The sequence below is a fragment of the Propithecus coquereli genome, unplaced genomic scaffold (genome assembly GCF_000956105.1).
Source record: "Propithecus coquereli isolate 6110/MARCELLA unplaced genomic scaffold, Pcoq_1.0 Scaffold53, whole genome shotgun sequence".
Lineage (NCBI taxonomy): Eukaryota > Metazoa > Chordata > Mammalia > Primates > Indriidae > Propithecus > Propithecus coquereli.
Window position 1 is genome coordinate 2,210,194 of NW_012151174.1, and position 16,740 is coordinate 2,226,933.

Here is a 16,740-nt window from a genome sequence, read left to right on the forward strand (position 1 = left end):
CAGCGTACAGCCCCCCAACCCCCATTTTCTTAAGATCCAGAGGGGATCCCCCACTTTTGCACCCATCTGCGCCATTGATCCCTGATGATGTGAGGAGGGGACAGGAACAGGGACTGGTCTCAGGATTCTAAAGAGGCGGTGGTCTACGCTTTGGGTTCTGAATGGGAGGGGCTGGGTGCCTGGCAGGGTTCGAAAAGGGGTGGGGCGAGGAGGGAGCACTCAGGAGGGGGCGGGGTCGGAGGGCCCGGGTGAGGAGCAGGTTTAGACGCTGAAGGCGCGGACAAGCGCGTGCGTCACGGAAGGGGCGGGTCCAGGGTGGATGGGCCTCCTGGGCGGGAGGGACGAAGGACAGGGTCTTGGGAAGAGCAGTTGCGGGATCTTAAAAAGGCGGAGCTTAGAAGTAAATTGCCTGAGGGGCGGGGCAGATGAGAGGTCCAAAAGGGAGGAGCTACGTAGCAGTGTTCGTAACGGGCGGGGCCTTGGGAGGGAATAACGGAGAGGGGCGGAGCATTCTGAAGGGGAGGAGCTAAGGAGAACGCTCTAAAGGGGCGGAGTTTAGGACTAGAAGGCCTCGGGGCGGGGAAGAAGACATCATCAGAGTATTTCAAAGGGAGATCCAGGTTCGTAAGGGACCGGGCTCAAGCTGGCTCTCAGAAGGGCGGGTCCTCGAGCCCGGGGGCGGGGCCTAGATCTCGGGGTCCACCCTCGCTGTCTCGCCCACTTGCCTTCACCCCCGTTCTTTTCGGTTAATTTCTGCTACGGCCGTTCCCCACCCTGCCCTGGGCCCAGGGGGCTGCGGTCTGAACTCTGGTCGGCTGGAGGAGTCGGTGAGTGGGGCCCTGGGGCGGAGGCGGAGCCAGGGCGGAGCTTAGGGAAAGGGGTGGAGCCTGAGCGTTGAAACCTGCTAATACACCGGGAGCGGGAAAAGAAATTTAGAAGTGAGGCCTGAGAATCTGACCCTGCCTGGGTTAAGGGCAGGACCCAAAGATCGGCAGAGTGAGAAGGGAGCATCAGAGGGTTAGAGGAGAGGATTGAGGAACTAGTATGACCAGAATACCTGGTATTTGTTAGGCAGAGGCGGGGCCATATCGGACGTGGGATGAGGGTGGGAATGAGGCCTGATACCCCGACAATCGGGGGCGGGACCAGAAAGCGGGGCGTGGCCTAGGGCTCTGGAGCCGGGCTGGTGTGCTGGGAAAGAAACCTGAACTTCTTGTAGGCCTCGTAGGCTACTGGGCATAACCATCACTAAGTGATGTGGCCGGAGAGACTGACAAGAAGGCAGGCAAGACTAGTTTTGGAGCCTGGCAACTTGGGACGTGGCCAAAGTGATGTGAGGAACCAGCCAAGGGTCCAGACATAGAACCTTAGTACACTAAGGTGTTGGGACCTAAGTGTCGCAACAGTGGCTGTGTGCGGTCATGGGGAAGAAAGCGTGAACACTGAGAGCCTAGGGACTAGGGCCTGAGCGGATCTTGGAGAACAGGGGGGGGCCCGTCCGGACCGGTAAGACCAAGTACAGCCAGCCTCGTGGGGTCCCCACAGCCCTGGCAGACTGACTGGCTGAAGGTTTTCTGATCACAGTCCCCGACCTCTGTCGGAAATGGGGAACGTGCAGTCGGAGCCGTCCGCGGGCGGGGGCTCCCGAAAAGAGCAGGCCTCGGACCGCGCCTCCGACTCCCGCCGGACGTCCCTGGTGGAGCCCGAGGTGATCCTTTGCTCCCCGGCCATGCGCCTGGCTCGAGGGCTGGGTGTCTGGTTCCCTAGCAGCCCCGCGCCACCGGGACTCCTGGTACCTCCGGAGCCCCAGACCTCACCCTCGCCCCTGCCCCTGACCTTAGAACTGCCCTCGCCAGTGACGCCTCCTCCAGAGGAGGCGGCTGCGGCTGCGGTCTCCACACCACCCCCGCCCCCCATGGGGACCCTGTTGCCCGCGCCGTCTAAGTGGCGAAAACCCACCGGCACTCCGGTGCCCCGGATCCGCGGCCTGCTAGAGGCGAGCCATCGCGGCCAGGGTGACCCTCCAGGCCTCCGCCCGCTGCCGCCACCGCCCCGGCAACTAACCGAAAAGGACCCGATCCCGAGGGTCCCACCCCCACCTCAGCCGACTTTGGAGCCGCGGAAGCCGCCACCACCGCCACCTACCGACTGGCAGCTCTTGAACCGCAGAATCACTCCTGCTTTGGCCACGCCCGCCGCAACCCCCACAGAAAGCCACGTTGGGCACGGCAGCGAGGGCCAGATCGCTGGCGGGGCTCAAGGAGGAGCATCTCCCCAAGCAGGCGAAGGCGAAATGGCCCGGCCTGCGGCTTCCGAGTCCGGCCTGAGCCTGCTATGTAAAGTCACCTTCAAGTCGGGGCCTCCCTTTCCCCCTGCGGCAGCCTCAGGTTCCTTGGCAGCCAAAGCCTCGCTCGGGGGCGGCGGAGGCGGAGGCGGAGGCCTCTCCGCCGCCTCCGGTGCCATCTCTTATGCCGAGGTCCTGAAGCAAGGGCCTCTGGCTCCTGGAGCCGCTCGACCCTTGGGAGAGGTCCCTCGCGGGGCACAGGAACCCGAGGGCGGAGATGGAGACGGCGAAGGGTGTTCTAGTACCCCTTCGGCGTCCGCGTCCCACGCCCGAGTCCTACCGCCGCCACCCTACGCCACCTTCCCAGGTTCGAAGCCTAAATTCGACTGGGTGAGCCCTACCGATGGCCCTGAACGCCACTTTCGCTTCAACGGGGCTGCTGGAGGCGTTGGGGCGCCCCGACGGCGCGCAGCGGCGCTCTCGGGGGCCGGGGGCTCCCCTCCGTCACCACCAGGGCCGATGCACTCAGCTCCCGGGCCCCGGAGGCCCGCACCTGCCTTGCTGGCGCCGCCTATGTTCATCTTCCCGGCGCCCACCAACGGCGAGCCCGTGCGCCCCGGGCCTCCAGGCCTGCAGGATTTACCCCCGCCGCCGCCGCCGCCCGCACCGCCACCCACACCACCTCCCGCGCCGCCGCCCACACCGCAGCCGCCCGTGCTCCAGCCAGCGCCGCTGCCGCTGCCGGTGGCGCTCCCGCCCACCCCAGGCCTCAGCCACGTGGAGCCAGCCCTGGCTCCCGCCCCAGCCCCCGCTCTGCCCGCCGCCTTGGCCGCCGACCAGGCCCCAGCCCCGGCTCCAACACCCACCGCTGCCGAGCCGTCGCTGCCTGCGCCCCCGCCCGCGCCCGCGCCCATCAAGGCCCGCACACGTAGAAACAAGGGTTCTCGTGCGGCCCGGGGCGCGACCCGCGAAGATGGCGTGCCAGGAGACGGTCCCCGCGAACGAGCTACAGCTACCATGACTGACAGCGGCGGTAGAGGGAGTGGAGTCAACGGGGCCCCTCTGGCTGGGGCAGCCAACACCGGCGCTGCGCGCCACTGGCCGCCCTTCCAGGTGCTTAAGTCTTGTCCCTGCAAGTGTTACTGCCGCCACCAGCCAGGCCATCGCCGCCTGCCACGCAACGTTTCTGCCTGGTGAGGGAAGGTCTGGGAGTAGGGAAGGGAGGGAACACCCCCGGAAATCCTGAATCCCAGACTTTCCCGGATAGAGTCTTATTCAGCCCTTTGGTGTCCTGACCCTTCGCCTTCTTCTTGGCCACATCTCAAAGCTAGCTGAGCTCCCATCTTTCAGGACCAGGAGGAGCCTTGATCCCATACTGGCCCCTAACAGGAGAGGGGACACCTTGGCCCAGCCCTATGGTTTCCACACCCCCAAGTGGACCCCTGGCCTTCTGCTACTCTCTGGAGCCAACAGGGAGGGAAGCTGGTCCCAGCTGGCCTGACCCTGTACACTACCTTGACCCTGTCCCTGAGGACACCAAGAGGGATCATGTCCCAAGCTCTCCAGGGATCAGAGGGAAGGAGATAACTATCTTTCTGGAACCAAATGGTGGGGGGGAAATGTAGGCCCCCAACTTTCCTAGACACAGAAGCAGTGCTCACCTAGTTCCTCAGATTCCTGACCCCTCCCACCTTTGGCAACTTCTGACTCTGGGACCCAAGGCTGTGACCACCAGAGGGCACTGATGTCCCAGCTCTTGTGCAGCAGAGTCCCCACATCCAGGGGAGACACTGTCCTCCAGCTACCCATTAACGCTACACTGAACCACTTGATCTGGTCACCAGAGTCTGACCTTGGCTCCTGAGGACAGAGTCACTGGGCGACTCTGCTCCCTACCTCTTGGAGCTCAGCTGGGACACCATCACCAACGCTCAGACCCCACTTTCCCGCTAAGATTAAGTGGATACAGCCCTGCTCTAAACTGCCTTTGGGATATTCAGACATGGCCTTCAGAAGCTTCTTTATTCAGATAGGGAAAGTGAAGCCCTAGAACGGGTAAGGGCCTGGCCTCGCAGCCGAGCCCTGCTGACTCTACCCTCCCCCTAGGCTGAGAACACCTACCAACCACCTGAGTGAGCCGCCCTGGGTCGCCACCATCAAGCTGGCCGGCTCCCTAGTAGCTGGGCTGGAGCACTACGACTTGCAGGCCACCCACGCCAACTGAGTGGTCTGCACAGCACCCTCCACCTTCCCCTCCGTGCCAATAAAACTACCGATACAGATCCTAGCAGCCTGCCAGTCACCTGCTGAGGGGTGAAGGGGTTGGGTGGAACGGGGCAGAAGTCTTCATGAAAGCACCACAACCTGGGGACAGTAAAAGGCTGAACCCAGAGCAGCAACAACTGAGGTTCTGATCACCCAGCATCCAGACTGCTGGGCCCAGGGCTGGGGTGGGCTCGTTCTTCTTAATACTATACGCCCCACTCTGAGATGACCTGGTACTAAGCTCAGAGTTCAGCACAAACCGCTTTGGAAAGATATGATCATTCCCATTTTACAGTTGGGAAAACTGACTCTGGAACTTTCTTGAAAATCTCATCCCACAAAGGGCTCAGCCAGATTTAGACCCTGTGCCTTAAACACCTTCCCAAGAACCTCAAGACAGGAAACATGGGCTGGGGGATGGGGAAGGTCTTAAGTTACAAAGCTGGCTGGGGAAGGGCGGGGACCAGGGCCAGCCCATGCCAGGCCCCACACCTCGCATCCACAGAGGGCGCAGACGGGCAGCCCACAGATGTGTTCCATTCCACGTCATTTTAATAATTATTTAATTCATTGCCAACATTTTTGAAGAATGGGACACTTCACCCCCTTCACTGAAAAAGACTGGCGTGCTGGCCCAGAATTCCCACGTGTCCACAGTGCTGCAGGGCCCCACAGTGGGCACTCGTGACTGCCGAGGGCCCCCAAACTTTAAGTTCCTCAGAGATACGAACTTGTCTCCCTGCCACTCCAACTGGGGAGACAGGGCCCAGAACGGAGAATGTCAATCCACCTTTATTGAAGGAAACCCTGCGCTGTAACTGTTTTAAATAAGGCGTGCCCTGCCCCACCCCGGCGCCCGGTGGGCTCAGACGATCATCTCCAGCTGCCGGGCATACTCGATGACCTGTTTGGCCAGTTCCGTAGAGGGAATGGTGGTGTCTTCTGGCTTCTGCTGCTGGCTGGCAAAACTGTAGTAGTTGTTGGGACCCAGGACCCACCCTCGCTGCAGGAAGGGAGGGATTAGATGCGTGGGTGATCACAAAGGCTCCCCGCCACCCCACGGAGCCAGCACTTACCCACATGTGCCATGCTCTCTTTCCTCACCAGCCCCACTCTACCCAAACAACTTCTAGGCAAGTAACTTCACCTCTCTGTGCCTCAGTTTCTGCATGTTTGAGACAGGGAGGGACCCTAATCACACACTTCTTTGGGTGTGCTGTGAGGATTCACTGAATCAACACCTCTGAAGTGCAGAGAACAGTGTCTGGCCTGGAGTAAGTGAGCAATCAGTGTCAGCTGTCACCATCACTCAAACTCAGTTTCACCCTTTCCTTAGCTCTTCTTGGTCCTCCTACTGCCTCCTGGGACACCAGAGTCACTGCATGCCATGCCTCAGCATCTCTTGGGCCACCACTCCTGCTCAAACGCCCCAGACCAAGTGAAGTGAAGTCTTGCAGAAAAAGCTGCCACGTTTGATAAGGATGGCAGCCAATACGTGCAGAGCTCTGAACTCCACCCAGCAAAGGGTACTATGCCAAGCTCATCCCATGTGTTAAACTCCAGCCCCATTCTATGGGTAGAGAAACGGAAGCTCAGAGAGGTTTGGCAATTTGCCTAAAGTCACCCAGCTCGATTTAAACCTGGGAAGTCTTGTTCCAGCGCCCTCTAGGCTGCCCACGCTGGTGTTAAGAGTGCACCATTTTGCCCCACGGCCCCTTGGCCTGCACCCCAGCCACCTTTTTGGCGTAGTCTGTCATCTTTTTGGGTGTGTTGAAGAAGAGGATCCGGGTGGCCTCAGTGAAAAGGATTTTCTCATAGGCCTTCTCGATGCATCCAGCAATCTCATCCCTGGGGGAAGACGACAAGCTTCTCATTACTGAGCAAAGACAACCTTCCAGGCCTTGTCCTCCTAGGCCTGACATGTATCAGCTCTGACCCCTCAGAGGTCAGAGCACTGATACGCTGGTGACTGGTGACTGGGATATATGACATGCCCTGGATCACGTACTGATCGAGGCTCAAGTTGCCCAGAGGGGGAGTAACTTGACCGAGTCGCAAAGCAAGCAAGGGCCACGGGGCGGGGGTGGGATCCACACCCAGATCTTGCTGACTCCTGGGCTCAAACTCTGAATCCCACTCCCGGCCGCGAGGATTTCTGAAACCCAGCTCAGGATTCGCACGAGGGGATCTCTTCATGTAACGCCCCCTTCGCCAGGGCGCTACACCCCACTTCACAGATCCTGAGGGGGTTCCTTGCACCCATTAAGAGGCACCCGGCATGAACAACACCGAAGTAGAACACAGCAAGGCATCGAGTCACTGCAATGGGGGAAGGGCTTAGCTCTGGGGTAAAATGAGTGACGTGGAGGAGCGCGTCGTTTCTGACGTGTTTCTCTTGGGCCAAGTGGTGGGTACCTGGGTACTCCCTGCCCCTCCTCACTCCTGCCACGTCTCCAGGCTTGCCTTTGCCACCCGAGTGAACCAGCTCTGCCACCACTTCGACACCCTTTTACTCCTCAAGGGACGTGTATGTCATGTCACTTGTGCATACAGCAACCCAACCGGGCTAATGGGACTTGGTGGCCCCATTCTAGAGCAGGGAAAACAGGGTTCCATGGTTTAGGTGACCTGAGGCGAGGTCAGGTGATTCACTGGATGAGTATCTGGGAGGGGAGCGGGCTGGCACACTTCTAACAGAGGCAGCACAGTCCCTGTCTGTTGAGCACTATTTGGGTGCCAAGCCCATGCTCAGGTTTGACACCTATGGCTGAACACGTCAACAGCCCAGAGCGAGATGAGCTTTATCATCCGCAATCTCAGGACCAGTCCCAGTTCATAGAAAAGGAGAACCAAGGTGCTAGGAAGAGAAGAAACATGCCCGGGCCCGGGCGCAGTGGCTCATGCCTGTCACCCTAGCACTCTGGGAGGCCAAGCTGGAGGATTGCTTGAGTTCAAGAGTTTGAGACCAGCCTGAGCAAGAGCCAGACCCTGTCTCTACCAAAAATAGAAAAAATTAGCCAGGCGTGGTAGCGCACACCTGTAGTCCCAGCTACTTGGGAGGCTGAGGCAGGAGGATCACTTGAGCCCAGGGTTAGAGGTTGCAGTGAGCTATGACAATGCCACTGCACTCTACGGGGTGACAGAGAGAAGCTCTGTCTCAAAAAAGAAAGAAAGAAACACACCCAGGCCATTCCAAATAACAAGTGGCTGGAATGAAATTCAAACTTGGGGCTGACTCAAGTCCAAGTTCTTTCCAAATCCCACAGGGCCCTGGCCCGCCTCGTACCTGATAGTGTCAAGCAGGATGTCAATGAAGAAAGTGTAGCTCTCAGCAGGGATGTTACCCTTGGCCAGGAACACCTTGTTGTAGCTGCCCTCCATCAGGTACTGCAGAGGCCAGAGACGGGGAAGAAAAAGGGATGAAGAGGTGGCACAGGGCCTACCTGCTGGGGCCTCACTGCACTCCTAGTGCCCCTATGATCCCTACTCTGCCATACAGCCACCCCTTTCCCCATGCAGACTGGGTACCACCTTCACCTGGAGGCCTGCTTCCGGGAAGCCCTCCCTACACACACACACACACCCCCTCTTTCTTGCAGGCCTCCCTGGTTTGTTTAAACGCACGCACACACCCCTCTCTGTCTCTGTCTCTCTCTCTCTGCCTACGCTTGGCCTGTGTCTGTTTCTCTTTTTTTTTTTTGTATCACAGGGAGACAGAGCTGGACTCACCCCAGGCTCATCTCTCCACCCCTCTGCCCAAACCATGCTGTCTGCTGTAACTACCCTCTCTCCCATCCTCTCCCCACCAGCCGAATCCTCCCAGCTCCGGGAACAACTTCCTAACCTCAGGTCCTAAGGCTTTCCCTGGCCCTGCTCACTCTGTTCCAGAAACACTGTCTTCTTTGCTGTCCCTCAAACAGCAGGCATGTTTCTGCTTGAGGATACCTGGGCTGGCTGGTCCACTATCTGGATGTCTACATGGTTCGGTTTCTCACCCTTTTCAAGTCTTTGTCAAATTTCACCTTTTCCGTGCGGCCTTCCCTGACCACCCTAGATCAAATTTCACCCCTGGCCCCAACTCTCCACCCTCCTTCCTGCTCTATTTTCCTCCACAGCACTGAACATCCGACAGGCTATTTAGGTTACTCACTCTCTTGGTTTACTGCCTGCTTCTTCACCTGAATGTCACCACCACAAGATCAGGGATTTTATGTTTGATTCACTGCACAATCTGAAAATCTGCCACAGTGCCTGGCACAGCTGGGATTCGGTATTTGCGGGATGAACAAGTGAATGAGTCCATGGGTTGAAACATGGGTGGTCCCTGGCCACTCCTTCAGAAAACCCTCCCTAAAGTCTATCCCTGCACTGCCCACTTTAGCCAGGCCCTCCCCTTCCCCATCCTCAGTCTCACTTGCTCGAGGGACACTGGGTGCTTGATGTAGACATTGGTCTGGATGTCCTTGGCAGGCAGCCGCTCCAACTCTGTGTGGAACTCAGCCACCCGGTTCTGGGACAGCAGGAAGAGGAGGTTGAGGCCCAAGAGTTGGTGCATGTAGGCTGACTCAGGGAGCTGCTCCCTGTGGACCAGGGAGGGGGAACCAAGGTAAGAAGGGCTTAGGGACCTACCAACTCTCCACCCCAGGCTCCAGGGACCCTAACAACTGTCCTTTAATATATCCTTAAAGGGGTATTGGATCTTGATCTTTCAGATGAAATACACAAAGAAGTCACTTACAAGTCATACTGATCCAAGTAAGTGACTTCACTTCAGTGAAATGACTCAGCCTCAGTTTCCCAAACTGTAAAATGGGTATCCATCTCATACAGATGGGTTAAATGAACAAGGGTTAAGTGACTTAAATGATCTAACCCAGGAAAAGTGATTAGTGTTCTAATCAAATAAACACTGTATAAATATCAGCTATGATTACATTAAGGATCATCACCCCACCCCACATGCACACTTTAAGCAGAAAACTTAGAGAGTAAGGTCTTTTGCCCAAGCCTGCATGATGAGGAAATAGCAGAAGTTTCAAACCCAGATTTGTCTGAGGTCAAATTCTTAATCATTAATTCATGCAGGCCATTAATCCATTCAGTTTTATGTTCAAAACATATCTAGCGAGTCCTTGCTCTGGGCCTGGCCCTGTGGTAGGCAGTGTGGGGAAACAGCAGTGACCAAGATAGCGCCAGGCTCTGCCTTTAGGAAACTTGTAATCCAGTGGGAGAGACAGGGCTGGGATGGGGCCATGGGCAGAGGGACAGGGTGGGACAGTACTGGAGGCCACAGGAAAGAACTTGGTCTTGTGCCTGAGGGCCACGGAGAGCAGGAAAGATTCTGAGCAAGAGATCAACAGTGTGTGTCAAATTTTAGTGTCACACAGACCCTACTGCTTGTCACTGGGATACGAGTCAGAGGGGCAAGGCTGGGGCCCAGGAAGGTGAAAACTGATGGTGGCCCCACTGGGCAGAGAGGATGTAGTGTGGGAATGGGTGAGGGGAGACTGGGGACCTACAGAGACTGGATCATACAACCCCAGTCTCAGGACCTCCAGGCCAACCCCCTGACCCTGCAGCCTCTGGGGACGGAACTAAGCAGAACAGGAGTTCCCAGGTGAAGGAAAACAAGCCAAGTGGCTGGAGCATCGGAGAGAAAAGAACTGCCATGTACCCACCCTCCCCCCCAATCAGGAGCAGGGCCCGTCCTCACTTGTAATCAAAGTAGTAGCATTTGAGTTGTGCCATGTAGCGCTCGAAGGAGGGGATGTCCTTGCGCAGGATGCTCCACTGGGCCCCGATCTCCAGTATGTCACCTGTGGGTGGCAGGGTGGGCTCTCAGGAGGTGACTGGAGTCCCTTCTCAACCACCACTGCTGGAATTCCTGCCACAACCCCCAGCCCATCACTTCCCACCAACCCCAGTGACACTCACGGGCCAGAATGAGCTGCTGTTTGGTCAGCTTGGTCCCTGTGGTTGGCAGGAAGTTGAGCTCCAGCAGAACCAGCTGATGGGGAGAGGAGAGGAGGGAAGGAAGGAAAGAAAATGGAACTTCATATACAGATTACTTACCTTCTCTAGGCTTTGGTTTTCCCACCTGGAAAATGGAGCTAATCATCCCGGAATCATAACATTGTTAAGTATTAAAGGATTCAGTCCTCATAAAGCACAGAACACAGCCTGAGCACGCGATGAGTGCCCATTTAGAATTACCTCATATTACAATGATTAACAGCCCCACTGGACAAACAAGGAGCCACTCGGTGCCTAACCCAATGGAATCACAGGGGTAGGGATACCAGCACCTCCAGTTCTCCCCACACTCTATCGGGGAAGGGGTACCTGGGCTACCCCCAAATCTACATCAGGGAGGGAGGGGCGCTAACCTCCCCCCATAGTCCAGCCCCTACACCATTCCTTAGCAGACTCAGCAACTTGGTCCAACGCACTGCATTTAAACCCCCTCCCCAAATACACTGGTCTGCAGCGTTCTGAGCCCCATATTCTTGTTCTCTATCTATGAGAGTATTTCTCTTTATTTTATTTTATTTTTTATTTTTTTAAAAAGCCAGTCAAATTTAGCAGTGAGGGGTTGAATACCAACTTTAGTGACACTAATGTTAATAAGTTCTGATAACCCACTACCATCGGACCAGCCCTATGAGAGTATTTCTTCTTGGCTCAGTCCTGCCCCTCACAGCTTGGCTATCCCCACCCCCGCAGGCTGCCTAAGCCCCAGCTCTCGCAGACCCTAACTTGGCCTGGTCTTAACCACGTATCCGCCGCACGCCCCATCATCCCGGCCCCACTGTTTCATCACCCGGTGCAGTCCTCATGCCCCACTTGGTCGCGTCTGGAATCTGCCATCAGAAAAAGCCTGACAACATCATCCTGCCACTCTGACCAGTTAGGCCCCCAAGCACCAAAATTTAAACCCCTCCCTCCCTCGGTCCTGCCAACGCCAATCTTTCCATCACTCCCCCCGCCCTCGCATTTGGTTCGTGCCGGGCCTCTCTCGCTTCCTGACCCCCTCCAAGCCCTCACTCTGCCTGTTCCGAATCTTTCGTCCTAACGATGGCCCAGCCCGTCTCGATCTCGTCGGCACCGCGGTCCGTCCTGCGGCCCGGAACTTGGTTCGGTCCAGACCCCTCGTAACGCCCCCGTCAACACGGGTTTCCTAGGCCTGCCGACCCTTACCTTGAGGCGGCCCAGCTCTTCCCCGCACTTGCTAAGATTGGGGCTTTTACGGTTCCACTCGCCCTTGAGTTGTTCGTACATGCCAGCCGCGGCCTGCAGGACAGCGCTCGAGGTCGCCCCGGGCCCGGAGCTCGAGACGCCGGCCGCCCCGTTCACCGCCGCGGCCGCCATCTTCCGTGACGCGGCAAACCGCCTGCCCGAGGTGCGGTAGCGACGCCGGCAGACGCTCGCCCGGCGGAAGTGGGGCCGGGAGGTGGAGCCCAAGGCCGGGGGCGGGGCTACAACTGCCTGCCTCTGGCCGCCGCGGGTAGCGGGCCGTCGCTCTTGGGGAGGTGCCCTCGCAGCCCTTCCCTTAATGAACATGTCAATTGGAGCTCCGCCTCCTCTGTCACTCAAGATGGTGACCGAAAGTCGGCTTTTTGCCTAACTGAAAATGACAGCCGTGTCCACGCCCCACCCCTTCCCGTAATCAATATGGCTGCTCTGGCTTCAGCCTGAGCGTTCGGGACGCTACGCTGCTGTCTTGGAGGTTCCACCTTCAGGACAGCGTCTCTAAGCCCAGAGGTGGCGATGAAGAGCCATTTAGAAAGCTATGTTATTCTTCCCATTCTACAGACAGGCCAAAGCCTGGACTGGGTAACCTTTCGAAAGACTAACATCTGGATTTTGAACCTAGATCGTTCTCTCTATTCTCTTTCCCAGTGCATCCTTCCACATGTTTCTCCAAGCTTAAACCAATAAGCACAAACAATTTACAAATCTCATCCAGTCCTATGGCTTTAAATGCCACATAAAGCAGAGGATTCCCAATTTTTTATCCCAAATCCTACTTTCTCCATTGATGCATAGATAGTACACCTGAGTAGCTGGGACTATAGGCGCGCGCCACCGTGCCCAACCGAATAATATTTTATTGTATGTATTCATGCAATTTGTTTACTCATGCTTCCATTGGTGAACATTTGGGCTGTTTTCATCTTTTGGCTGTTGTGGATAGTGCTGCTATGAACATGCATGTACATGTACTTGTTTGAGTACATGTTTTCATTTATTTTGGGATCTAAATTTAGCAGTGGAATTCTTGGATGACACGGTAATTCTTTCTTCAATATTCAACCTACAGTAAACAAATAAAAAGATACGGTAATTTTATGTCTAACTTTTTAAATTTTTTCAAAAAAAATTTTTTATAATTTCAATATATTTAGGGAGTACAAATGTTTTTATTCTTACATGGTTGAATTGTATAGTGGTGATCAGAGCTTTTAGTGTACCGGTCACCCAAATAGTATACATTGTACCCAGAAATAAAACCATACACCTATAACCAACTGATGTTCAACGAAGCAGACAAAAATATACACTGGGGAAAGGATGCCCTATTGAATAAATAATGCTGGGAAAATTGGAGAGCCACATGCAAAAGAATGAAACTGGATCCCTATCTGTCACCATATGCAAAAATTAACTCGAGATGGATTAAAGACTTAAATGTAAGACCTGACACCATAACATTCTAGAAGAAAACTTAGGAAAAACACTTCTGGACATTGGCTAAGCAAACGATTTATGACTAAGACTCCAAAAGCAAATATTAATACAAGAAAAACAAAAATAAATAAACGGAACTTAATTAAGCTAAAAAGTTTCTGTGCAGCGAAAGAAATAACAGAGTAAATAAACAACCTACAGAATGAGAGAATATATTCTCAAACTACGTATCTGACAAAGGACCAATATCTAATATCTAGAAAGAATTCACACAAGTCAGCAAGAAAAAAACAAATAACCATATTTAAAAAGTGGGCAAAAGACGTGAATAGACATTTTTCAAAAGAAGATATACAAATGACCAAGAAACATGTGAAAAACGCTCAACATCACCAGGGAAATGCAAATTAAAACCACAATGAGATACCATCTTATACCTGTCAGAATGGCCATTATCAAAACGTCAAAAAACAACAGATGTTGGCACAGATGTGGTGAAAAGAGAAGGCTTATTCACTGTTAATGGGATTGTAATTTAATAGAATCTCTATGGAAAAACGTATAGAGATTCTGGATTCTCTATTCTCTTCCATTGATCTATATGTCTACTTTTGTACCAGTACCATGCTGTCTTGGTAACTACAGCCTTGTAGTATAATTTGAAGTTGGGTAATGTGATGCCTCCATATTTGTTCTTTTTGCTTAGCATTGCATTGACTATTTGGGCCCTTTTATTGATTCCATATGAAATTTAGGATTCTTTTTTCTAATTCTGTGAAAAATGATGGTATTTTGATGGGAATTGCATTGAATCTGTAAATCATTTTTTAACAATATTGATTCTTCCAATCCATGAATATGGGATGTTTTCCATTTGTGTCATAAAGGATTTCTTTCATCAGTATTTTGTAGTTCACCTTGTAGAGACCTTCATATGGTTGTTGTTTTTTGTTTTTTTTTTTTTGAGACAGAGTCTCACTGTGTTGCCCGGGCTAGAGTGCCGTGGCGTCAGCCTAGCTTACAGCAACCTCAAACTCCTGGGCTCAAGCAATCCTTCTGCCTCAGCCTCCCAAGTAGCTGGGACTACAGGCATGCACCACCATGCCCGGCTAATTTTTTCTATATATTTTTAGTTGTCCGATTAATTTCTTTCTATTTTTAGTAGAGACGGGGTCTCACTCTTGCTCAGGCTGGTTTCGAACTCCTGAGCTCAAACAATCCGCCTGCCTCAGCCTCCCAGAGTGCTAGGATTACAGGCATGAGCCACCGCGCCTGGCCCCTTCATATGGTTTTGATTTTACATTTTCAAATTACTAATAATATTGGACATCTTTTCATGTATTTATTGGCAAGTCATCTATCTTCTTTGGGGAAATGTCTATTCAAGTCCTTTGCCCATTTTTTACTTGAGTCGTTGGTTTTTTGTTGTTCAGTTGTAGGAGATCTTTATATTCTGGATATTAATCCCTTATCAGATACATGACTTACAAATATTTTCTCTCATTCTATGGGTTGTCTTTTCACTGTCTCGATTGTATCCTTTGATTCACAAAACTTTTAAATTCTTTGATGAAATCCAATTTATCTATTTTTTCTTTTGTCACCTGTGCTTTTGGTGTCATACTTAAGAAATCATTGCCAAATGACAGGTCATGAAGATTTTCCCCTATGTTTTACAGTTTTTGTTGTTAAATTTAGGAATTTGACCCATTTTGAGTTACATTTTGTATACATCATGAGGTAAGGATCCAACGTCATTCTTTTGGAATATATAGTTTCCGCAGAACCATTGGTTTGAAGAGTGTCCCTTCCCCATGGAATGAGATTTACACCCTTGTCAAAAATCAATTGAAGCTAGGCACAGTGACTCATATCTGTAACCCCAGACTTCTGGAAGGCTGAGGCAAGAGGCACTTCAGGCCATGAGTTTGAGACCAGCCTGGGCAACATAGTGAGACCCCCATCTCTACAACAACAAAAAAATCAACTGACCAGATATATGAAGCTTTTTTTCTGGGCTCTCTATTCTATTACATAGGCCTACATGTCTGTCTTTACACCAGTACCACATTGTTTTGATTACTGTAACTTTCTAGTAAGTTTTGAAATCAGAAAGTGTGAGTCTTCCAATTTTTTTTGACTATTTCAAGATATTTTGGGCTATTTGGGGTCCCTCGAAATTCCATGTGAACTTTAGGTTTTTCTGTTTCTGCAAAATTGCCATTGGGATTGTGATAGAGAGAATTAAATATGGGTGAGGTTGAGAAAGGCAAGAAGATTTTTGTTTAGAAGTGTCCCTAGTGTCACACTGTGGAAAAGGGAAGCAAGCACAACACTTGGCCAAATCTCCATGGTCTCTCTGGGCAGAAGACAGGTCAGGCTGTTGGATTCTCTTATACAGACACCAATAAGAACAAAGGCAACACCTGCAGAGAAGATACACTGATGGAGTATTTGGAGAATCCCAAGAAATACATCCCTGGGATAAAAATGGCCTTCACCAGCACTAAGAAGAAGGCAGAAAGGGCAGACTTGATAGCTTATCTCAAAAAAGCTACAAATGAATAATAATTAGCCACTGCCTTATTTATTATAAAACAGAAATGTCCCATAACTTTTTTATGTGGAATATAATTTAATTGGTCTCATCCACCAGAATTCAGATTATGAATGACAGAATATTTTTCTTGGACATTCCTGATTTAACAAAGACTAGCTTGTTGTTAAATGAATATGATCAGTTTTTTTTAATTTTGATAGTATTATAATTCCAACTCAGTAAATGCTATCACTGTTTCACTGTTTTCTCCTTCTAAAGATAGGACTGGACTTGATTAGCAATGTTCAACTTTTCACAAAGATGGTAAATTGCCACCTGAAAACCTATTGAAGATTGGTTTTATATCTAGATTTATATAACTGGTTATGTGAATATATTTAAATACTAGGGAACTCCCTTCACAATCTCAGAACCAAGAAAGACTCACTGGTGTTTTAGTTTGTGTTCGTTACCCTGATGAAGGCTTTGCTTTTTGCCTGTCCAATCTGCTTTCCCCTTCCTGAAAGCACATTTTCCTATACAAACTGCTCTTCCCAGCACATTAGCAAGAGATTAGGGTAGGGTTGACTCTACCCTCAGCTCCAGGAGTGGGCTCTGATTGGCTCAAACTAATAGAGGTTCCCATCCCTCTGGCAGTGTGATTGGTAGGGTGGTGATCTTATGATCCAAATCCATCCAATCAGAGTGACTGGCAGTATTTTTGGCTGGGAATGTTGGAACCCAGCCCCTTCTTTCTCTGGACAATATGACATGTGGATGTGCAGCCTCAGATGATGAGGGGGGCTGTCCGGAGGCCAGAGACCATACTCAGAGACGGGCAGAGCAGGGAAAGCTACAGAGAAATGGAAGCAGAGTCTTGTGGACATTGATGACTTCTGGATCAAATTGTACCTGAAGCATATATTAACAAAGCCCATAAATTATCATTTCATGTAGACGATTT

At 52.3% G+C, this 16,740-nt stretch overlaps 2 protein-coding genes and 1 pseudogene across 2 annotated transcripts; 2 read left to right on the forward strand and 1 right to left on the reverse strand.

Moving 5' to 3' along the window:
* Nucleotides 1-1,603: 1,603 nt before the first annotated feature.
* Nucleotides 1,604-4,508, forward strand: GGN (gametogenetin). The gene is made up of 2 exons (XM_012657098.1): nucleotides 1,604-3,477; nucleotides 4,391-4,508. Exons 1-2 carry the CDS (start codon nucleotides 1,604-1,606, stop codon nucleotides 4,506-4,508), a joined length of 1,992 nt encoding a protein of 663 aa, XP_012512552.1.
* Nucleotides 4,509-5,318: 810 nt separating this feature from the next.
* PSMD8 (proteasome (prosome, macropain) 26S subunit, non-ATPase, 8) lies at nucleotides 5,319-12,161 on the reverse strand. The gene is made up of 7 exons (XM_012657099.1): nucleotides 11,747-12,161; nucleotides 10,484-10,556; nucleotides 10,263-10,365; nucleotides 8,964-9,129; nucleotides 7,836-7,936; nucleotides 6,286-6,397; nucleotides 5,319-5,552 (listed from the first exon to the last, which is right to left on the reverse strand). The coding sequence occupies exons 1-7, from the start codon at nucleotides 12,107-12,109 to the stop codon at nucleotides 5,415-5,417; spliced, it is 1,056 nt and encodes a 351-aa protein (XP_012512553.1). The 5' UTR covers nucleotides 12,110-12,161; the 3' UTR covers nucleotides 5,319-5,414.
* Nucleotides 12,162-15,487: 3,326 nt separating this feature from the next.
* Nucleotides 15,488-15,805, forward strand: LOC105820535 (annotated as a pseudogene).
* Nucleotides 15,806-16,740: the final 935 nt, after the last annotated feature.